Below are 23914 nucleotides of genomic sequence, written 5' to 3'. Positions count from 1 at the left end.
GCAATGACACTAGTTTGCATCTCTGAAAAAAATGGTTTTAATTTATTACTTTTTTTTTTGAGACGGAGTCTCGCTCTGTCACTCAAGCTGGAGTGCAGTGGCACTATCTTGGCTCACTGCAACCCCCACCTCCTGGGTTCAAGCGATTCTCCTGCCTCAGCCTCCCGAGTAGCTGGGATTACAGGTGCCCGCCACCACGCCTGGCTAATTTTTGTACTTTTAGTAGAGACGGGGTTTCACCATGTTGACCAGGCTGGTCTCGAACTCCTGACCTCAAGTGATCCACTGGCCTCAGCCTCCCAAAGTGTGAAAAAATGGTTTTTAATTAACTTACTTCACTGTAAGAAGATTTTCTTCAGACTAGTATCTTTTCTACCAACTTTTCTCAGATGACATTCTAACATGACCACGCACACACATACACATACATAGATATGTGTACACATACCCTGCATAGATAAATTCATTCCTACATTCAGTGGGTATTACTGTCAACATTTGGCACCTTTCTAGGTGCTGGAAATACAGGAACATCATCTTTGCTTTGGGGTAACTTACTACCTAAGGGGAGAGACCTATTTTGTAAATAAACCTGTTTTGTGAAGACATCCTTATAATACAATGTGACAGACACTGTACTGGAGGTCTGTTAAGGAGATGGGAGCACCGCAGGAGGTTAGGGATCATTGTGGTAGTTGTGAGAGGGTGGCAGTTCAAGAAAGCCTGTCACAGAGGATTGATGATTGTCTAGGTCACTCTTAAATGTTGGATAGGATTTTACTGATCAACCAAAGAAAGAGAACAGAAGAGGCTATTTGGAAACGTAGGCAGCATGAGCACGACACGGAGCGTAGAAAGGCTGGCTCAGAAGATTGAAGTCAGGCCTGCGGTTAGTGTGAAGCCATTGCAGGAGTTGTTGTGTTTGTTGTTGTTGGTGGTGGTGGTGGCGGTGGTGTTGGTTTCTGCAGTTTTTTGTCATTTTATAGAAGGGATGTGATGACTCTTTTGTTAAACTTCTACCAACATAAATTGAGAACTTGTGTGTGCCAGATACCGTGCTAGGAGCCGAAGGTGCAACAGCGAGCCAGACACACATGTCATGTCCTCATGGAGCTTACATTCTAATGTGCCTGAAAAGTAGTATTTTTCATGTGGTTAAAACATTACATTAAATAAGTCCTTCCCACAAAAAACAACAAAAAATCACTAGTCAGGCAGGCATGCTTATTTATTTTAAGGAAGCGTTCCGGGGAAAGGGGCAAATGATAACACCGTCAAAATATGTCTTGGCCCTCCAGTTCCATAGGGACAGATTTTCAAACATAATCAGATGGATGTTTTAGAAAGGCAGCCCTGGTGGCAATGTGACAGGAAGAAGACAGGGAGATGTAGACATCAGTTGAGAGACTGGTAGCAAATGATGATGGCTGTGGAAGTACTGAGGAGGTAGAACTGGCTGCCACGTTCTGCTTGCATGTGGAGTGAAAAAAGGAGAGAAATAGGGGTGACTTGGGGATCACAATTTGGATTACTGAGAGAGAGGTATCAGGGAGATGGGGACCAGTTCATAGATCATTTTGCCACATGGAGCCTGCAGTGCCCATGAGACATGGAGTTGTTCATGTCAGGTAGGCAGGTAGACATACATACACCCCTAAAGATCAAAGACAGGAAGGTGGACATGGACTTGGGACTCTCTGGCACATGGTTGGTTGAAATTATAACTTTTGACTTCTGAAGCAATAATAGTTCATTTTTATGAATAAGTTAAACATACAACATAGTATCTCTTGTCTGAAATATCAGCTGGCTAGTGGACGGTGATAGTATGGACAATTGTTTATTTTCAAGTGTTGAATGGCTAATAAATACTCCCCCTGTTCTGCAGATATAAATGAATGTGATGAAGATCCCAACATTTGTCTTTTTGGTTCCTGTACTAATACTCCAGGGGGCTTCCAGTGCCTCTGCCCCCCTGGCTTCGTACTATCTGATAATGGACGGAGATGCTTTGGTAAGATTTGGAATGACTTCACTGTCACAGTTCACGCTTAGAAACTTTAAAGCTGAATTGTAAAGCATCATGCTGGTATTAGTCCTAACAAAATATATGTCTGTGCTAAAATACATCTGCAAGTTAAAAATTTAGGTCTCAAACATACGCGATGAACAATTTTTAAGGTACTTTGAATTATTGCCACTGTTTCTACATTTTTATAAATTTTTTTACTAAAAGAAAAATTCTTATTCTGATTTATCAGAATGACTATGTTAATTTTGTTGTTGGCATAGCTTTTTTGTATATTGGTGTATGTTTTGCTTTTGATGTGATGTAACTTGCTGAAAGTTACCTCGATTGTTTTTCTTAGGCTGTCATGCAACAGTGAAAAAAGAGTCTGTGTGGAAATCACTTTGATACTGAGCATGATTTCTCGAATTTTCTTAGCACATTATAAAAATATTTTAAGCATATTAAATAAATAATTTTGTAGCCAGGTCAATCTAAAGTGGCAAATGAAATCAGCAATTGAAGATTCCCAGACCTGCCTTAACTGCTGATCTAGTCTGCATCCTGTGTTCTACAATGAGAAATGTTCTGTCCAAACAGTGTTACAAAATAATTCCATCTGTAATGCTTGCTTTTTTGATTAGATACTCGCCAGAGCTTCTGCTTCACAAATTTTGAAAATGGAAAGTGTTCTGTACCCAAAGCTTTCAACACCACAAAAGCAAAATGCTGCTGTAGTAAGATGCCAGGAGAGGGCTGGGGGGACCCCTGTGAGCTGTGCCCCAAAGATGATGAAGGTAAGAGCAATGACATCATCAAATAGCACTTTGTGTACCAGTTTTTGAATGTTTGCCAGAGTGGGTTTAACCACGTAATTTATGAATATTTTGAGAGTGAAATCACCTCCTTGCATATAAGTTTTGATGGTTCGTTGAACAACCTAGCCTGAGAAACTTCTTTCAGCTTTTGAATAAGACATGTCTAAGCACAGGTGGAGTTACCCTTTTATTTCATTCCCCACCTCCAAAGTTAGTATTACTTGCTTTCAAAAGTGTGAATTTGAGAGGTCTAAGACAGGAGAAAGAAGGGAATGGAAATTATATTCCAGGTTGCTGCAGGAGTCCCATGTGGGCATTGTATGACAGGCTGTGGCTCTCAGAATGTTACATTAAATTCTGAGAAGCTGAGTCAGCACAATGGCCCTCTACAGGAAAAGATCAATAGCCTCAGGTCTTCTTGGCACCCATAAATTATAGGATAATTCCCAGCAAACTCCAGCTGGCTTGGCCTCTAGGTTAGGGATGGCTTCTGAGTGTGATGGGCAGGGAAGTTCTCTTTAGCTGCTCAGCTTTAAATGAGCAAACAGAAAGAACCAGGAGCACTGAGCAGGTGGCATCCTAGAAGGTGGCCCTCACTAAATATGCTTTTGAAATAAATCATAAAAATACAAGACTCTTGTTATAGACAGCTTTGTAATGGAAACATAATTAAGTGTAATTTCTTGTATATTGTTCATCCTTTCTTAAGTTCTCTGATAATTTCAAGTCTTCAGTAATGGAGAATTTGTATTTTTCTTTGTAGTTGCATTTCAGGATTTGTGTCCATATGGCCATGGAACTGTCCCTAGTCTTCATGATACACGTGAAGGTGCGCTTTGATATATTTTATTCCTATATTCTTATTTAATGCAAACATATTATTTTACATTTATTTTATAACTCATGCTAACTTTACTATATAACATATAGTATATTGTATTTAATGGACGTATATAACCCTTATTTTGTATCATATACATTGTACATATAAGACTATATCGTGATATATGAAATACATTACATATTTCTCTGACAAAAGAAGTATTTACAAGTCTGTGTTGAATAGACATACACAGTATTGGCACATCTTTTTATTTTTATTTTATTTATTTATTTATTTATTTATTTTGAAGTGGAGTCTCACTCTGTTGCCCAGGCTGGAATGCAGTGGTGCGATCCAGCTCACTGCAACCTCCACTTCCTGGGTTCAAGTGATTTTCCTGCCTCAGCCTCCCCAGGTAGCTGGGATTACAGGTGTGCGCCACCATGCCTGGCTAATTTTTTTTTTTTTTGTATTTTTAGTAGAGATGAGGTTTCACCATGTTGCCCAGGCTGGTCTCAAGCTCCTGACCTCAGGTGATCCACTCGCCTCGGCCTCCCAAAGTACTGGGATTTACAAGCATGAGCCACCGCGCCTGGCCGGCATATCTTTTTATATCAGGAAATTCACGGGCAGTTCTATATTTTAGATGTCAATGAGTGTCTTGAGAGCCCAGGCATTTGTTCAAATGGTCAATGTATCAACACCGACGGATCTTTTCGCTGTGAATGTCCAATGGGCTACAACCTTGACTACACTGGAGTACGCTGTGTGGGTGAGTGTTGGCTCCACATTACAGAATTTTAAAGTTCTATTTTACTTCTCATATTCAGTAAAAGGTCTCTCAGGCACCCTGGGTGATGGGGGGATTTACAGATCCAGGATAAATAGCTAGTAGTGGCACCTTCTTCACCAGTCTTACATTTTCCAGTCAGATCTGATTTATGCGAAGACTGAGAGTTACCAACCTCTGTCTTCAACCAAACATACAAAATCTTATGTGTCCTAGAGACTTAAAATTGCCAAAATCTCTCATTGGACAAGAAATCCATTTTACTTTATGCCCTTCCATGCCTGCTCTTGAAGCAGAGGACCACATTCTTCTTCTGGATTTGTCATCTTTAGGGCGAGTATTGCTGCCTGGGGGCCAGAGCATTGCACGTTGATCCTTCAGACCCTCTGCAGTCCATAATGGCCAGCCAGCCAAGGCCCAAGGGATGCCAGGGTTACATGTACCCTTCTCAGATCCTGGAAATGGGTGAGGGCCAAGCATGGGTCTTCCTGGGCATGCTGCTGTTAAACTAAAACATCTTTGTGGTACTTTCTTCTTCTTTTTCAGATACTGATGAGTGTTCAATCGGCAATCCGTGTGGAAATGGTACATGCACCAATGTTATTGGGAGTTTTGAATGCAATTGCAATGAAGGCTTTGAGCCAGGGCCCATGATGAATTGTGAAGGCAAGTGATCTTTGTCTTAAATATTATTTCTTCTTGACATAGAAAGTGTTTTTTAATGTCTCAATATTGATTTATATTGTTTCTGATATTCTGCTGGTGAGCATATGGTGGGGTTTTTTTGTTTTTTGGGTTTTTTGTTTGGTTGGTTGGTTTTTAGTTTTCCTTTAGTACAGTTAAAATAGCTGCTGTAAAGCCCTTGTCTGATCATTCCAGCATCTGGGTCATCTCAGGGTTGGTATCTCTTGATTGTCTGTTCCCTTGAAATGGAGTCACAGTTTCCTGCCTTTTCAGTATATTGGTTAATGTTGGATTTATACTCTGGATATTGTGAATGATATGCTTCGAAATCAGTTATATTACTCTGAAGAATATTGATGTATTTGTCTTAGCAGACAGTCAACTCTGGTAGGCACGATAGCAGACCCTCAGGCCTGAGAAGGGCAATGGCTCATCTGTCAGTTCTTTAAACCTTACTCACTAGCATTCTTGATTTTGCCCCACACATGCATAGTACAGTCATGTCACTTGAGCTGACTTGATGAAAAACAAATAGTATTTCTCCTTCCCTGGCATTCTTTCCTGGGTTCCCCTCTCTTTAGCAGACTTGGTTGCCCTAAGATTCCCTCCCCTGCTTCCTCTGGATGGAATCTCAGAAACTTTCTACTGGAGAGTTAGCTACCGGATGACAGCACTGCCAGGCCGTGGTCATCTGGAGGGTAATTTCAGGAAAATAGAAGGCAAATCAATGTGAAATTACTCCCTACTGGTTGTTTGCTCTGAGTTTCAGCTCACCATTAAAAACTTCAGGTAGTTTTTATATTCTTTCCAGAGTTTATAGCTGTTACTTTTGAAAGATGAGTTTGTTAGGTACTAAATTCTGCATACCAGATGTGTAAGTTCTACTATTCTATTGCTTTGTGTATGACCGCCAAGTAAATGACATCAACATTTAGTTATACAAATAATTAGAACTCTAGGCTGAGCACATTCCTGTCCATTTCTTTGGTCAGATATCAACGAATGTGCCCAGAACCCACTGCTATGTGCTTTCCGCTGCATGAACACTTTTGGGTCCTATGAATGCACGTGCCCGATTGGCTATGCCCTCAGGGAAGATCAAAAGATGTGCAAAGGTAAGGCCACAGACATGGGAGTAGTTCGAACTTTATTTGTCATGCTGGAGATATATTTTAATGATTTTATAGTTCTCAACTAATTTCTTCTAGAGCTTTACAGAAATATATATGACAATATTTTGCTAGTAGATTTCCATACCTAGATAACAAGACATATGATGGTATTTTTGTAAAATCAAGTCCGAGATAAAATGGGCTGAGAAGCCCACTATTGTCACACTCTTGGATTCTTATTAAAGCAAAGATTGCCCTTCCCTGAACTTCTTATCACTATGAGCAGTGCTGAAACTTACACATCTGGACTATAGCCAATAGCTGACAATGGCTGGGCTTCTCCTTTCTCTGTCCCACCATAAAATTACATGTTAAGTGTCAGAAGACCACACCTGTAACTTAAAAGTACTAAAACTACAGCTTGCTCCAGATAATTTTTTGTTTTTATTTTTTGTTCTAGATCTGGACGAATGTGCTGAAGGGTTACACGACTGCGAATCTAGGGGCATGATGTGTAAGAATCTAATCGGCACCTTCATGTGCATCTGCCCTCCTGGAATGGCCCGAAGGCCCGATGGAGAAGGCTGTGTAGGTAAGTAGTAAGGGAGGGTGTCTGCTTATATAATGCCTCCACTCCCAGCCTAATTAATGGCACTACACCCACATCATCTTAACTGCAAGCCAACTATTTTTCCAGCTGTATTAAGGCAGTGATACAGCTAGCTTTCTTCCATCTCAGGGTCTCTGCTAATATAATAGGTTCTGGATTGTGGCATTTATGCCTGCTCAAGAATACATGCCCTTTTGATTTCATATTTTAAAGCAAATTGTAAATAAAACTATATGTGTTCTGTAAGTACATATGTAACCAAGTAAATATATAGAAAAACATTGAAAAAGATAAACCCTAATTTATAGAAGGAATTACTACTAGGGAAGACGTTGAGATCAGAAGTAACTAGTCTGAGGTGATTTTAGCTGTATCTGTCCATTTTAATTTTTTTACAAAAGAGTGAGTTTCTGAACTATTGTGAATTACATATGTCATATAAAAAATTATATATACAACAAATTATAATTGGATTTTTTTAGTTTCTTTTCATTTATTAGATATTTCATTCAAATATAGTACTTAATAAAGTTAAAAATAGACCTACATAGGAGGTGTAGTTATGCAGTGGTTCTTTCAAAAACACTATTCTTCCAAGATCTGTTGTCCCAGAATATTAACCTAAACTCCTAAGTCATATGTGTTCTTCCAAATCTAGCACAGGGCAAAATGCTAATAACCATGTATGGAAGAAAGGAAATCAGCATTCTTAATCATCCTGTCTTCTTACTGTACATGAAATTTCTTTTCATTCATTTCTCTTTTAATTTATTTGAATGAAAACAATGTATGTATGTGCTATGTTTAATCAGAGATTGGCTAAAATACTTAAAAATGTGTTTTAATTTTTATGCATGGAAATTTCTTATTTTTATAACTAGCTGAATTTTATATTATGCTATCTTTATTACATTTAAAGACGTGTTGTTGGGAAAGAGGGAGTAAGCATTGTGATCAGATTAAGAACACAGGTTTCTGGTCATGGATCTGCCATAAATGATGTGGATGACTTGCAAGTGATTCAGTTCTCTGTTCTTCAGTTCCTTCATCTGCATACAGTGAGAAACTTAGTCTGCCTGATTGATAGGAGTGGTGGGGGCGGGTGTTGGGAAGGGTGTATCTGCTCTAGCTCTAATATTCTTTTATCCTCTGAACTTACTTTTTCAAAGAAAAGACCAAGGGCAGCATTCTACATTTGTACTCTTTTTATTGTTAAACAGCACTACAAAAGATACAGGTTCTGAAACTTTTCTGATCTTCAAGCTTTTCATTATACCATGCTGATAGCTAAAATGTCTGCAAAATTTTTTTGATCATCACAAAACTCTTTGTAGAACACTTTGATGCAAACAATATGTTTTCACTACTAGAAATTCCAGTTTAAAAAACAGTAAAAATATTATTACAAAGAAAAAGTATTTACAAAAGTCAAGATGAAAAATAAAGCCACAAAAACAATCAATAAAAATGCCAGTGCATGAAATTGGAATCAAACAAACTTACCCAAAAAAGTCAATTGCAACGGAAACTAAAAGTATTACAGTTAAGGGAATTAAAGTTATACAGGAAATCTAAAACCTCTTTAATGAAAACCGTAAACCTAATCAGAGACGGAAACTTGACTATGCAATATATTATGCCTTAGTAATTATTTCTTAAACAAATAAATGAGTCAAGAAATCTGATAAGTAGAACATTTTTTTTACCAAGATCATTAAATTTTCTTCTTTAGACTTTGGCAGACTGTTCCAGTTTTTTAAAGTTTATCCAACAATCTTTGATTAGAAGATCAGGGACATAAGTAAATGAGAAAAGTATGGAGTGCTTTTATAGAGACCTGTTTCTACACTGCAGTGTGAAGATAAGTAGACGCAAAAGAGAAAATACGGGATGCTATTTAATTATCAACAAACTAGTCTCCTAGACATGGAGACTGCCGGATGTGAGGCAGGAAGAGGAGAAGCAGCAACTGTCAGAGATTCTAAGGCTTTAAGAACTTTATCAGAGCCACACGACTCCCTAAATTACCTGAAAGCCTGAGTGTAGTGCCTCAAGGGTAGAGAGCATGACAGATTTGGTGAGAGGATGTTCATACAACAAACATGAATTGAAACTACACATTAGGCCCATTTTAGCACCTGTGACCAGCTACACTATTTTTCAGTGAGTAGCTGAACTGGAGAAAATTGTTCAAAGATGAGTAATTACACAAGACCAGTGTAGCTGAAGCTTGTGCAGGAGAGTGGCATGAAGTGGGTCTAAAGGTAGGCAAATACCATGGAAAGGAATTTGGTTTCATGCTTAAAGTGTTATGGCAGAGTGACTCAGAGTATGGGCCCTGGGGATGGGCTATGAATGTTAGCAATCTAGGTTCATATGTGCTAGCTCTGTGACCCTGGGCAAGTTGGCTTAAATATGTGCCTCAGATTCCTCAAGTAAAAACAAATAGGAAGTTTGAGCGCACTTTCATAGGATTATTGGGAGGGTTAAGTTAAAAAATTCACATGAAACCCTTAGTACAGTGCTTGGCACAGAGTAAAATTTCAGTTAAGTATTACTTGTTGTTATTTTCCATTTTACATTTTTAAAGATACCTGGATGCCTTATAGGTAATGGATTTTAAGGAGGTGGTAGCAGAAACAAGGCTTTCATTTAGGTGACTGTCTTAAACATCCAGATGAGAGAAAAAGGAGGCTCAGATTAGGGCCACCGTAGTGTGGAAAGGAGCGGACAGATTCAGAAAATGTATTGGAAATAACCAACAGATTGGATTTCTGATGGATTCATTGAATATGTATAAAAGATAAGTCCCAGGATTTTTGCTTGAGTAACTAAAGTAAATTAGCTTACTATAATAATTTACTTGATGCTACTATTAACTGATATGGAAAAGATTGGAAGAAACAGGTTTGGTTGGGGACACAGAAGAATAAAAGTTCTGTGTTGGTCATGCTCAGTGTCAGATGTGTACTAGCTTTCCAAGTGGGAATATCAAGTCAGCAGACATATTTATGAGCCATAGATGTAAATTGCTAGCAAATCGATAGTGTTTGAAAAATTATGAGATTGACTGAGAACACGAAGAGAAAGATCCTGGAGAATAGAAGGAGCAGGGCTCCTTCCAAGGAGACTGGGCTCTGGTTGTTCCAATATTTAGAGGGACTAAAAATATTAGGAGACTAAGAAAGAGTAGACAGCAAGATAGGAAGTTCTCCATGTCTGTGTGATGTCCTGAGAACTAAAGTGGCCACTTTTGTATGATGCTACTAAGATGTAGAGTAACATAGACTTGTAAGTAGATCTGGTGACTTCTTCAGGAAGTTTCAGTGGAGCACACACATTAAGGAAACAATCAGTGATGAGAAAGCAGAATTTATCGCCATGGATCATTCTTCCAGAAATTTTGTTCTGAAAGGGAATCAATACATGTGGCAGTAGCCAGAGGGGTAATAGGTGAATAAGAAAGTTTTTTGTATTGTTTTAAGATGAAAGTTACTAGAGAGTTTATGCTGAAAAGGGAGTATCGTGAAATCTGGGAAGGCAATCTAGAGTACCAGTGCAAGAGCTGGCCTTGGAGAAAAAACAAAGATAGTTTAGCTGTTGGAAGAGGACAAAAGGTTGAAAGTGAGGGCACAGCCCGGTGGTTCATAGGGGAGAGATGTCTGATGTGTCTGAGTGTGTAATGTCATTTTAGAAAATGGGAGTGTGAAGATACTAAGAAGTATAGTAGGATTGTTGACGGAGGATCACGTACCCATTTGAGATTTGAGTCGAATCTTATTGAAATGAAGCCTGTTTTTCTCTAGGCTGTCATGCTGCACTGGATTGGACATAGAGTAGGTAGAAGTAGAGGTGCATCAGACAAGAGTGATGGACAATGGAAAGGTCGATAATTGACAATACTGGTGCAGCCCACAAATTGTCAAAGGGTAGAAAGTACAATTCTGGAAAATCAACATTATTTAGGTAGAGCAACATCACTCCAAGATACACCCTATTAAAGTTACAAATTTCAACAGAAAAAAGAATCAGGCAACTTTTTTTCAACCTCTTCTCAGTAATTCTTAATGCCAATGTCAATAAAGGAAAATTAATCTAAGAATTTGAAGCACAAATTATGTACTACAGCAGAAGCTGTGTTATACATAATCAAACTTGGAAGAACTCAGGCAGTATATCCTGAGGTCTTCCAAGAACACTTTTAGTTCAAAAGCCCTTTTTGAAAAAAAATAATTCAGACAAATCAAATACAATTCAATATTAGGGTGAATGACATTAAGGATAGGATTAGACCAAGGCAACAGACCTTGCACCTTCAGATTCTAGAAATAATAAACTAAAAAAACTTTTTAATTCATAACTCATTACTTTTGTATATACCTTTAAATTTCTGAAATAAGAGTTTTTTTCTAAAAGAGGAAAAAAATAATCACAGGAGGCACATCATGGTAAATTTCAAAACACCAAAAAGAAAATGAAAATCCTTAAAACTTCCAGAGAGAAAAACCAGATTTCTTACAAATGAACACTAACACTGGGTTAAAAAAAAAAATAATAAAGGAGCTATATTTTGAAAGCATTCTAAGGGAAAATAATTTTGAACTAAAATTCTATACTCAATCAAGTATGAAAATGAAAGAAGACATGGTCGGAAATCTGTTTTAGAATACTTATACCCCTCTTAAATAATTACCAGCTGGGCACGGCGGCTCACACCTGTAATCCCAGCACTTTGGGAGGCCAAGGCGGGCGGATCACGAGGTCAGGAGATGGAGACCATCCTGGCTAACACGGTGAAACCCCGTCTCTACTAAAAATACAAAAAAAAAAAAATTAGCCAGGAGTGGTGGCGGGAGCCTGTAGTCCCAGCTACTTGGAAGGCTGAGGCAGGAGAATGGCATGAATCCAGGAGGCGGAGCTTGCAGTGAGCCAAGATTGCACCACTGCAGTCCTGCCTGGGCGACAGAGCGAGACTCCGTCTCAAATAAATAAATAAATAAATAAATAATTACCGAACTACATACACTAATTTTTTAAAATTAATTCAAGAGGAAGAAATAATATAAGTAGAACAATGGTGAGCCAAGAAACCAGTAAGCCTCATTAATTTAAACAGTTGCTGATGGCACACTAAAAATCTAACAAACCAAAACTTCTAGATAACATCAACGTGGCAGGTGGTTCGGGGAGAGAGCAGAGAAAAGTAAATTTATGCAAAGGTGCTTATTATGGCCCAGAGCTTTCAAAACAGATACTTCTTGGCATTGATAGAAAATTATTCATTAAGAATGTGTGTTGAAGTTGTTCAGTGGTTTCCACTGTAAGAATAGAAAGAAGACTGTAACTTCCAAATATGAGTTCAGAGGGAAAAGGAGGGCATAGGAAGAGGGCAATCACACAGTAAGTATAAAACAATATAAAATGTCAGGTAAGACTCTAAACATATCAGTAATCATGACAGATATAAGTGGTTTAAACTGCTGCTTAAAAGATAAATGTGTTTTTAAGAATTCTGCTAGGTTCTCTTTAATAGAATTGTAGTACCAAAATTGAAATCTGAGATAGGTTGAAAATAAAAATATTCAAGGAAAATACTAATAAAAGCAAAGTGCATGCAAATATAAATGTCAGTAAATTTAAAAAAATTTTAAGTATAAAGATGAAAGGAGCCATTTATCAAAAAGATGTAATTGTCATGCGCTCTCTTGTGCTCCTAACAACATAGCTTTGAAAAAAAACTCAAACAAAATTTACAAAATATCAAAAAAGCACAAAAAGTAAAGATACAGAGAATTTTAATGAAAACAATTTTGTTGAAGTAGGTTTATTTATCACCAACCAAAAGAGCAGTATTACTTAAATTTCCTCTCCCATTAACTACCCTCACAGACCATAGTTGTTCCTGTGATTTTACTCAAAACCAATTTAGGAGCTTGTCCTTTATTCCTGGCCTGTGTGGCTTTTACTGTACTCATCACCCCTACCCAACAGCCACCATCCCTCTCCCCACACCTTTCTCTAATATCACAGAAACTGACATTCTTTTCCCCAGAGTTCCCATCCTTGCCTGGTGTCTCAGGGCAATTCTATTCCTTTTGGAGGCCAATTTCCAATTCTATATATTAACACTATCCCTTCTCTGCAGAGGATAAAGAAAAGAAAGAAGAAGAAAGCTTTATCTTAAGAAAGAACCCACCTAGAAGGATGAAGTAAAGCTAAAAATAAATTAATATTTACACATGACCATTTTTAATCTCATCATATCAGTATTTTGGCAAAGAAGTATTAAGATATAACCCATTAGAAGAGAGCTTGTAAATTATAATTTTACAGTTTTCTCATTATTCTTATTGTTTGTTTTTCCAAAGATGAAAATGAATGCAGGAGCAAGCCAGGAATCTGTGAAAATGGACGTTGTGTTAACATTATTGGAAGCTATAGGTGCGAGTGTAATGAAGGATTCCAGTCAAGTTCTTCAGGCACTGAGTGCCTTGGTAAGTTGGCATCCAAATATATTATACTTGGTAGATAAAACATCTGTTCATGATGTCATCACAGAAGAGCTCCACTTATATTTTCTTGTCTGCTAAACAAATCCCCCAATCTCAATAATCCACATGCTTCTTCTTAAAGGTGCACATCTATTAAAATGATATATTTTTATGTGTGTGTTATATGCACATCTATGTGTAATGTAAATAACAATCTTAAATAGTCTTTCCAAAATTAAGATTAATTAAGCTCTTTGGAAAATTTGGTGTTAGTAAAACTTGCATCAGAGGATGATTTTATTCCAAAAGGAAATATTTGCAATATGAGGTAACCTCTGCCACAATTAATGCAAAATAAATGTCATATTTCAAAAATGCAAGGAAGGTTACTTTTTATATTGTGGTACAGAAAAAAAATGTTTTACAAGACCTTTTTATGGGAAATATAAATCTCAGACATTATATTTTAATGCTAAAATGCATACATTATAAATCATTGTAGTTAATTATGGCAGCTGCAAAAAGTGTGCTATAGTAAAATTCAAGGTAAACAAAAAAATAAGAGCAGTAAGCTGTTTGACTCATCACTTGATTTAACATAGAAAGAGTATTTCAACTATATCACATTTTTTTCTGAACGACGTCATATGCTTCAAATTCCAAGAAATTTTTGATCAAAAAAGCATTTTTTGTTTATTGTTATCTCCAATCTATACCTTTACTGACATCAGTCTTTTAGGAAATAGGAAAAGTAACCTACATATAAAGTGTAACTTTCTGTTCGTTTTATTAACAGTTTTGCTAGGATTGTTTATAAAACTTTATTAAAGATTTGATTGGCTTTTATATCTGAAAAAAATCATTTTATTTACATTTTTAAAAAATCTACTCAGTCAAAGTGTTTGAACAGTCTTTCAGATGTAGAAAATATGAGATATCAGATTGAATAAGTACCAAGCTCATAAAATATAGTCTAGAATTTGCTTTCCAGAAACTAATCCTGGCACTCATTTGTTTAAAGGAAAATAATTTAATTTGATTTTCCTTTCACTTGTATTCTACAGAAATGTTAGTTCACTATCATTTAGTTGGCAGTGGATCGGACGAAAAATCTATTTCTAAAGTATAGTATCACTTTTTGTCAAATTTAATAAACTGTAGTCTGTAGTGAAAGAATATGCTATGAACTTAACTGCCAGCAAAACTTTGAATCATTAAGCTGTCTTAATTATTCCTAAGGAGGAAATTCTTGACTGCCCTGCTTAATTTGAAAGCCAGGATAATGAAATGTCAGTTCCGCATCCTTAACTCTTTCTACTTTGCCATTTCAGACAATCGACAGGGTCTCTGCTTTGCAGAGGTACTGCAGACAATATGTCAAATGGCATCCAGCAGTCGCAATCTCGTCACTAAGTCAGAATGCTGCTGTGATGGTGGGCGAGGCTGGGGTCACCAGTGTGAGCTTTGCCCACTTCCTGGAACTGCCCAGTACAAAAAGATATGTCCTCATGGCCCAGGATATACAACTGATGGAAGAGGTAAGGAGTTGAGGAAATTTACTCATATAATCAACACATTAAATTTTATGAATTCAGATAAATGTGAAGGAAAAGTGAAAAATTGATACAATCAAAAGAATAGCTAAAATGTTTATACTTTGATATTTATATTTGATGTGTGTTTTCATATATATGTATATAGAAAGAATAATCTTTGCTAATGCTTTAGAGATTTTAAGAGTTAATCTTCCTATCAGACCTAAGGGGTAGAATGTATTATTCCCATTTTAACAGTTGAGGAAAATGAAGCACAAAGCTAAGGTAACAATAAGCAATTTTCCCAAGATCACACACTTTTTAAGGGATGGACTTTAAGGGGGTAGCTTTCTAGATTCCCCCCAAAATCATTCATGCTTAGATTGCAAAATGGGTAGTCTTAAACAGGGCTTTCACCAGAGTCTCCCTTTATCTCCTCCCATCACTTGAGATTATTTTTCTGTCACATCCATGTTGCTGTTCATCTGACTGATGAACAGGTGCTCCAGTGCCATTAGGAATGTTTGCAGTTAGTTATCTCATCTCCATTTCTTCATTTCTCTTTGATTCTAACCAGTTTTACCCTTGCATAGATGTTAACTCCTGATTGTTTTTGTTGTTGTGGTCCACAGATATTGATGAATGTAAGGTAATGCCAAACCTCTGCACCAATGGTCAGTGCATCAATACCATGGGCTCATTCCGATGCTTCTGCAAGGTTGGCTACACCACAGACATCAGTGGAACCTCTTGTATAGGTAACGATGGGCACCTCTATATTCAGGGGTTCGGGGGCTAATCAGTTACTGTTTCCTACAAGTCGCTCGTTATCAGTAGAGTCTCTTTATTATGGAGCTTTGGAATATATATTTTATTAAAATGATGCCATCCTCTCAATAATGTGCTTCTTAATCACACAGCACTTGGCCTTTGTCCAATAATGTGGGATGTAGAATTGTTCACTTCATCAAAAAAAAGTCTGTTCAATCAGGGAAACAAAAATTATAAATACATACTTTCAACATTTTATATTTTAATTTAAAATTTAAAGTGCACATTTGTTTGTCACTCTTTGAAGGAAAAGGGCTTTTTCTTATGAATATGTGTGTTTGTGTATATTAAGAGAATGTTTTCCATGTTTCTCTTTGCTATTTTTTGCATAAAGTATACCAAGTAAGCATTACCTAAATAAAATTTCCAGCTGCGGAGCAGTCTCAGTACAGAATCCTTCTGCCATTTTACAATTTCTTTTTCTTATTCGGTTTTTTATTGTCTCACTCACACCAATATATGACAGTCGTGGGGCAGAAAGGACTTAGACTTTTGTTGGGTCTTTCCAAAGTATTCAACTTCATTTTTGTTAAAGAAAAAAAATTTTTCTCCTTTATATTTCATTAGCTTACTTGATATTCTATCAAATTACCTATGTCAATAACAAGCACACCTGGCATTAAAAGGTTAAGAAAACCCAACTGACTTCTTTGAAACAGAAGAGCGTGAGTAATAGAGAATAGGCCATTAATCATGAGCATTCAGCATTCTGTGGGCATCAACGCCATATGTTATGTGGAGGAAATGGAGATTGTCTGCTATCACTCAGAATCTGAGTAGAAAAGAGATGGCATATTTCAAGGAGGACAGTTCAAGGAGGGTCTAACAAAAAGACTGTCTATACACGTGTGAGCAGCGTGTACAAAAGCCAGGAGGCATAGTGCTGTGTGCTGGGGCTGTACTACCCCTGGGCCAAAAGAAAAGAGTCAGAGGTTATTGGAACCTGGAAAAAGAAAGTTGTGCTCAGAGGGCTGCCGTGAGAGGACCTCTGACAGCTGATCCAGTGACTCAGCCAGCCTGAGCCTATCTTGCAGGGAGGGAGTTGAGGAAATAAGGGCCAGACAGAAGACACAGGGCAAGGGAGAGCCTCCGGATGGAGTCTCTACAGCTCCAACTCCTGGGCCTGAGAGCAGGGTGGACCAAGGTGAGGACTGAATCTGAAGGGGAAAGTGGAAGGTTTCCAGCACCATCTGTGATCCCACAAGATGCTTAAGGGAGCCTCAGTAAAGAGACTTTAAGAGAACTTGTGCCACATCCATGTGTCAAAAATAGAGAAACTCTTATTAAGTTTATGATTCTCAGGTTGTAAACCAAAGTGTATTAATCTAAAGAATTTAGTAATTTTGAACCCAGACAGTTGTCTAGACATCATAATATTTACCCAAGATCCATAGATTGATTTACAAAGTAAACCCGCATGTTACTTTAGAGAAAATCCTTCTGTGCATCATTTCTCTCTGGCTATATTACACTTGAAGTTGAAGAGGAAAAACAAAAAGAATGAAGTGAGAATATGGAAGGAGGAAAGAGTCCGGTTGTTTCTTGTAACCAGTAATTTAATCTTCACATCACTTTTACTTAGACCTTGATGAATGCTCCCAGTCCCCGAAACCATGCAACTTCATCTGCAAGAACACTGAGGGGAGTTATCAGTGTTCATGTCCGAGGGGGTATGTCCTGCAAGAGGATGGAAAGACATGCAAAGGTGAGTGAAGAGTCTCGGACAATCGTGACCCTTGTCTGTATCTTTTCTTTCAAATTTAAATGTTAGATTATCAGGGATTATGCCATGTGCATCACCTTCATTAAAAGGTCCCATGCTAGTGGCCATGTTATTGCTCATAGAAAAACTCTACCAATAGGCTCATTGCAGGAAGCAGAGAGGATTAAAACCCAAGTTAAAACAGTTTGCTTCTTACAGAAAACTACATAAATTTTAAAAAATAAAACAAAAATTTTGGTGTGGGAAGAGATCGAAACAAATCACTGAAATAAGATATTTGTTGTTGTTGCTTATCTAAGCTTTTATTTCTCTAAGCTACCTTTATTACAGGTTTACTGTGGAAAAGTGAAAATGGATAGGTAAATTTAAAATGTTTGCTTAGGTAGTATCAAAAGTAATTATTTATCAAGCTAACTTAGATCATTAAAATAGCTTCAATACTATACTCATGTATTTGATTTTATAGTAAGCCTCATCAGAATGAAATTAATGGACTGAGCAAATTTTTAAAATGTAGATTATTCTCAGTAAAATGAGGTTTTATTTCCAAGGCATATCAAAAAAATAAAATAATAGCAAGCACTGCTTGGACTTGTTTAGTGCACTGATATGGGTCTGTGTTGTGCATTGTTTATGAGTATGACTAAAGACTCCATATCAAAAAAAAAATGAGTATGACTAAAGCGTTTTTTAAGCTGTAAAATAATGAGTTAGTCTTGCCTACATCTTATGTGGTAGGTTTATTTTAAATATAGTTTCCAAATTAAGTTTTAGTATAGCCAAAATCAAATTTTGAGTTTTTTATTAGTAGAGTCCAAATATCAATACCATTTGTGACTAGAATTACAGATGCTGTATTTTGCTTCCTCTAATATTAAAGCCCATGTTTTCATCTGAATGTGGAGACTCTTTGTGTTAGGACCTTCATCAGTGTCTAGATTGTTTCATTTTTATTTAATCCTTCCTTTAATAGGACTAAGTAATCAGCCATGTACTATACCGCATTCAATGCAAGAATTGTAACCTTTGGATAGTAGCTTTGAGAACAGTTCATGGAAACTGCTGTGATTCTGCCGTTCAGTTTCTTATGTTATATACTGCCTTAATTGTCCTATCATCCTAGCCCGTAATATTTATTCTGCTTAAATATGTAAAAAGAAACTGTTTGCTATATGCCTATGGAAATCTACGAAGCTTCCAGCAAAGATCTAGACAAAATGCTTCTAATGGAGCATGTGCATCTTCTGTGGCTTCACAAGAAAGGAAACATAGCCAGATAATCTACTGTGATTTTCATTGGCTTCTCTCTAATTTCAGACCTTGATGAATGTCAAACCAAACAGCATAACTGCCAGTTCCTCTGTGTCAACACCCTGGGGGGGTTTACCTGTAAATGTCCACCTGGTTTCACACAGCATCACACTGCTTGTATCGGTAAGACAAAGTTACAAATGGGAAATTTTACAAACTTCTAGTAGATGCATAAAAATTGTATTTAAAAGTATAAACAGAAGAATATCCTGGTACTTATATTCATAACCAATACCCCATAATTTGTGGTCTAACGAAGTTGCTAATAATATAGATATTTTCAAGAACAATATCCAAAGGGAAAAAGGCCTTTTTATTCCAAGCACATGCACAGTAGCCATATTTCAAGCAGTGCCTTTATATCACATTCTCAATATAACCATGGTGTTCAGACAAAGTATGATTAAAGGCTCACTGTAATTTAGAACATGTTAACAAACACATTGAGCTTTTATTTTGAAGACACACGTTAAGGAACTTTCAGTCAGTGTGCCTTCAATCACTCCAAAATATGCTCTAATCTCAAACCTCTTAAAATACACTTTTTCTTACCACTTTTGTCTTTAATATGACAGTGAATTTTGGTATAAATTTTCCCAAAATGCCATTTTCACATCATGAAACTTAGGTTTTCATACATTGCTTTTTACTTCGCATGAAACTTAAGACATGTTATGATTGGAAAGTTTGACGCTCTGCTTCTTGATGCTTTGCCAGACAACAACGAATGTGGGTCTCAGCCTTCGCTTTGTGGAGCAAAGGGAATCTGTCAAAACACTCCAGGCAGTTTCAGCTGCGAGTGCCAAAGAGGGTTCTCTCTTGATGCCACCGGCCTGAACTGTGAAGGTTAGTTGATTTGCTCAAAAATTCTTAATCCAGTAACAGTAAACCATATGTATTTTTAACTTCCAAGACAAATTGTTATAATGTGAAAAAAATATTGAGCAAAATAGGACCCAGCAACTTATTCCTGGTCATAAATTTCTATGTATCACTTTCGGGACAGAGGGAAGCTTAAATGCAGTGAAACAAAAATGCTGTGATTACGAATTGACTTTTAAAGTAACTGTTGACTAATCATGGATCTGAGAAAGAATTGAGTTGAAAAGGAATTCTGTGCCTAATATGGTTTGCGGTAGTGTACAAGCATACCAGAGAAAAATCATAATTGACCTTTTGTTCCATGATTCTTAAATGTATAAGAATTAAATGTAAAAGGAATCTATCATCAGAGAAAACTGAACAAATGTACTGAACATGCTAAGGTGAAATGATGGCTGTTTCTGTTTTTTACGAGTCAAGCTCCTGCTTCACTCCTTCACTTTCCTACAGTGGACCTTGGTCTCCTCTGCAATAACTATTTCCTGTAAAATCCAAGGGAACATTTAAGTAGGAACAAAATAAGAACATGCTTGCAGTTAAGAAAGTTTCATCTAGTTCTTCACTATTTACATTGCAAGTGGCAGTGTATGACAAGAAAAATGTATTAGGATTAGTGTCTTATAAACACCCATGCCAGAGATTATGAGACTATATTTATTTCCCTTACATTCTTATATCATATTGCAATTTATAGTTTTCTTGATTTTAATCACCCTTTTAACATTAACTATTCTTAGAAATATATGATTTGGATTTCTAGAAATACATGTAAAGTATTTAATTTGCTCTCTGTAAGGCTTGTGGGGCTTTTATATCTATCTCATTTTCAGCAAAGAAAAATTCAGTTTTTAGAATGTCAATTTTAATATTTTATCTTTCAAATCATTGAGACATTGAAAGTATTCTGAACCTACAGCTGTTTGCCACATGCGAGTTCAGCTCATGACCATCCCCATAAGATACCATTTATTAATTATCCATGTAAATTTGTTACACCCCTCAGACATGCCAATTCTATTTTACTCTTTATGGATAGATTTCAAATATTCAGTTGTCGTTCCAAAAAAGCATACATAAATAAACAAAGAAATTATTCCACATGCATAATAATACCACATCTTGTCTAAAAATAACATATTTAAATACTTAAGAGGGATTTGCATCTAATTAATCTTGAATGGTAATAACAATTTTTACGTGCAATGTAATTGTACTTTTTAGGTATCTCTGTAATGCTTCTATCCTCCCAAAAATGAGGATTATATCTCAGTCACTTTCAAACTTACTGGAATATGCAATGCAAATATATTTTATATATATATGTGATTTACCAAATAAATCATACCATATGCAGTTAATTAGTTCAAAATGTACAACATTTGTGGTTGCTGTGGTTGACTTGCTGAAATTGAGATGTTATTTAGAGCACTGACGTGCCATGGTCTGGTGGAGAGCAGAAGAATGAGGTGGTCTGTTATCTCAGAACTGTTCCCTGCACCACCACTGACTAATAACCATGTGACCTGGAAAAATGACAGCCTCTCTATGTGTCATGTCTTGTTTGTTTGTTCCCATGATAACAGTTACCCCAGGTTTCGTTTGGAGTGCATTTAAAAATAGTAGAAGAAAGGTGACATAAACGTTTTGCCGGGCTTGTTTTTGCAGATGTTGATGAATGTGATGGGAACCACAGGTGCCAGCACGGCTGCCAGAACATCCTGGGTGGCTACAGATGTGGCTGCCCCCAAGGCTACATCCAGCACTACCAGTGGAATCAGTGTGTCGGTGAGTGCTCTTTTCTTCCATCGCACTTGGTTTTCTCACCTGAAAGTGTCTCTGAGTAAAATGAACAAATTGTGAGGGTTGAGGTTTCAGTACAGCCTTTGAATTTTAGACTTTAAAACCAGTCCTTAAGACTGATGCATGGGCACTCATTCTGCTAGTGTGTATGTTTGAAAATATCTATTTAAAAACAAGTTTGTTTTTAAGTACCGGAAAGTTAACTTAACTAGAGGTTTCTTCATTTTAAATTTCTGCTAAGTAATTTTAAGTTTCTGAAGATGATGTCAAGAATCGTCATCTTTGTTTGTGAAGGTCAGCCACTTTTTGGTCTGTAATTTAATATATTTAGATTTCCCATCCATTCCCCTCATACGAATCTAAAGGAATTCACATCAACTTAATGAGGACAGTCCATGTGTGCTCTCCTGTCGCATAGATTTAATAAAGGATGGGAAGTGTTTTAAGGTCAAAGAAGTACCTACTTACAGCAAATGCTGTTGGCAACTCTAGACAGAAGTGTTTGTAAAATAAAATATGTGGCTCTCAGCTCTGTTCCTTGCTTTGATAATAGTCGCTGAAATTCTCCCTTTAAGGAGCAATTGATCAAAGAGAACATTATTCTCTACTTGAATAGCCAGCTGACTTAGCATATGCCTAATTTCTTGGCTCCTTTTGAATGCACTTCACAGACACTCCAATCAACACATTTTGACCCTAGGTGCTGGCATAACTGAGCAGAAAGGGGCACTGTGGTCCTGCAGAGAAATATCAGGATGCTTCCTGTTTCTGTGTAGTAATTCAAATTACTTCACAGGTTATTCACATATTGAATTATTGTGATCCACTAAATAAATTAGTCTGATTTTATCCTTTGTGGTCTTCTCAAAAGAAATTTCTAATGACAGCTAAGTGAATTAAGAACAAAAAATCAAGATAAATTTCAGTGGAGGGAAAATCATGCCAGGTCAAAGACAGATGCTTTACCACACCACGAATATACACTCATAGGAGGAAATGCAGAAACCAATAAGTGATCAAAAGTTAAAGACAAGACAGTTTCAAAAAATTATTTAAATTACCAATTAGGCAGTCATTCAAAATAACTTTACAAATTTAATTCACTTTTTTTCCTCTTCATAGAAAAAAATGTTGTAGAACTCCTTATGCCCAGATTTATTGATTCATAAACAAAGGCAAAGTGTATGGCTCACTCTTTAGAATATCAGAAACAGTATTTTTTACATAGCTATTAAAATAATGTAAAACATTCTGTAGGTTGCCTATTCACTCTGATGATAGTTTCTTTTGCTGTGCAGAAGCTCTTTAGTTTAATTAGATCCCATTTGTCAATTTTGGCTTTTGTTGCAATTTGTTTTGACGTTTTCGTCATGAAGTCTTTGCCCATGCCTGTGTCCTGAATGATGATATTGCCAAGGTTTTCTTCTGGGATTTTTTTTTTTTTTTAGGACGGAATCTCGCCCGGTTGCCCAGGCTGAAGTGTAGTGGCATGATCTTGGCTCACTACAACCTCCGCCTCCCAGGGTTTAAGTGATTTTCCTGCCTCAGCCTCCTGAGTAGCTGGGATTACAGGAGTCTGCCACCATGCCCGGCTCATTTTTTGTATTTTTAGTAGAGACGGGGTTTCACCATGTTGGCCAAGACTGGTCTTGAACTCCTGACCTCAGGTGATCCACCCGCCTCAGCCTCCCAAAGTGCTGGGATTACAAGCGTGAGCCACCATGCCCGGCCTCTTCTAGGGTTTTTTATGGTTTGGGGTTTTAAGTCTTTAATCCATATTGAGTTAATTTTTGTGTAAGGTGTAAGGAAGGGGTCCAGTTTTAGTTTTCTGCATATGGCTAGCCAGCTTTCCCAGCACCATTTACTGAATAGGAGATCCTTTCCCCATTGCTTGTTTTTGTCAGGTTTGTCAAAGATCAGATGGTTGTAGACGTGTGGTTTTATTTCTGAGGTCTCTGTTCTGTATGTATATATAGGCCATTGGTCTATATGTCTGCTCTGGTACCAGTACCATGCTGTTTTGGTTACTGTAGCCTTGTTGTATACTTTGAAGACAGGTAGCATGAGGCCTCCAGCTTTGTTCCTTTTACTTAGGATTATCTTGGCTATGCACTCTTCTTTGGTTCCATATGAAATTTATGGTAGTTTGATGGGCATAGCATTGAATCTATAAATTACTTTGGGCAGTATGGCCATTTTCACGATACTGATTCTTTCTATCCGTGAGGATGGAATGTTTTTCCATTCATTTGTGTCTTCTCTTATTTCCTTGGGCAGTGGTTTGTAGTTCTCCTTGAAGAGATTCTTCGTATCTCTTTTTTGCTGTATTCTTACGTATTTTATTCTCTTTGTAGCAATTGTGAATGGGAGTTCATTCATGATTTGACTCTCTGCTTGTCTATTGTTGGTGTATAGGAATGCTTGTGATTCTTGCACATTGATTTTGTATCCCTAGGCTTTGCTGAAGTTGCTTATCAGCTTGAGTTTTGGAGCTGA

At 37.1% G+C, this 23914-nt stretch overlaps 1 protein-coding gene across 1 annotated transcript in view; it reads left to right on the top strand.

Annotated features, from left to right (window-relative positions):
* Positions 1-23914, top strand: part of FBN2 (fibrillin 2) — a 281077-nt gene that overhangs the window by 245605 nt on the left and 11558 nt on the right. Inside the window, exons 49-62 of the mRNA XM_055299218.2 lie at positions 1889-2014; positions 2653-2805; positions 3590-3655; positions 4296-4421; positions 4986-5105; positions 6116-6238; positions 6696-6827; positions 13214-13339; positions 14668-14874; positions 15504-15629; positions 17285-17407; positions 18743-18859; positions 19454-19582; positions 21284-21403. Of these exons, the coding sequence (XP_055155193.1) occupies positions 1889-2014; positions 2653-2805; positions 3590-3655; positions 4296-4421; positions 4986-5105; positions 6116-6238; positions 6696-6827; positions 13214-13339; positions 14668-14874; positions 15504-15629; positions 17285-17407; positions 18743-18859; positions 19454-19582; positions 21284-21403 (1794 nt within the window). The remainder of the gene's footprint in view (positions 1-1888; positions 2015-2652; positions 2806-3589; positions 3656-4295; positions 4422-4985; positions 5106-6115; positions 6239-6695; positions 6828-13213; positions 13340-14667; positions 14875-15503; positions 15630-17284; positions 17408-18742; positions 18860-19453; positions 19583-21283; positions 21404-23914) is intronic.

Source organism: Symphalangus syndactylus, chromosome 11, assembly GCF_028878055.3.
Source record: "Symphalangus syndactylus isolate Jambi chromosome 11, NHGRI_mSymSyn1-v2.1_pri, whole genome shotgun sequence".
NCBI lineage: Eukaryota > Metazoa > Chordata > Mammalia > Primates > Hylobatidae > Symphalangus > Symphalangus syndactylus.
This window is presented reverse-complemented; position numbering and strand designations above follow the sequence as displayed.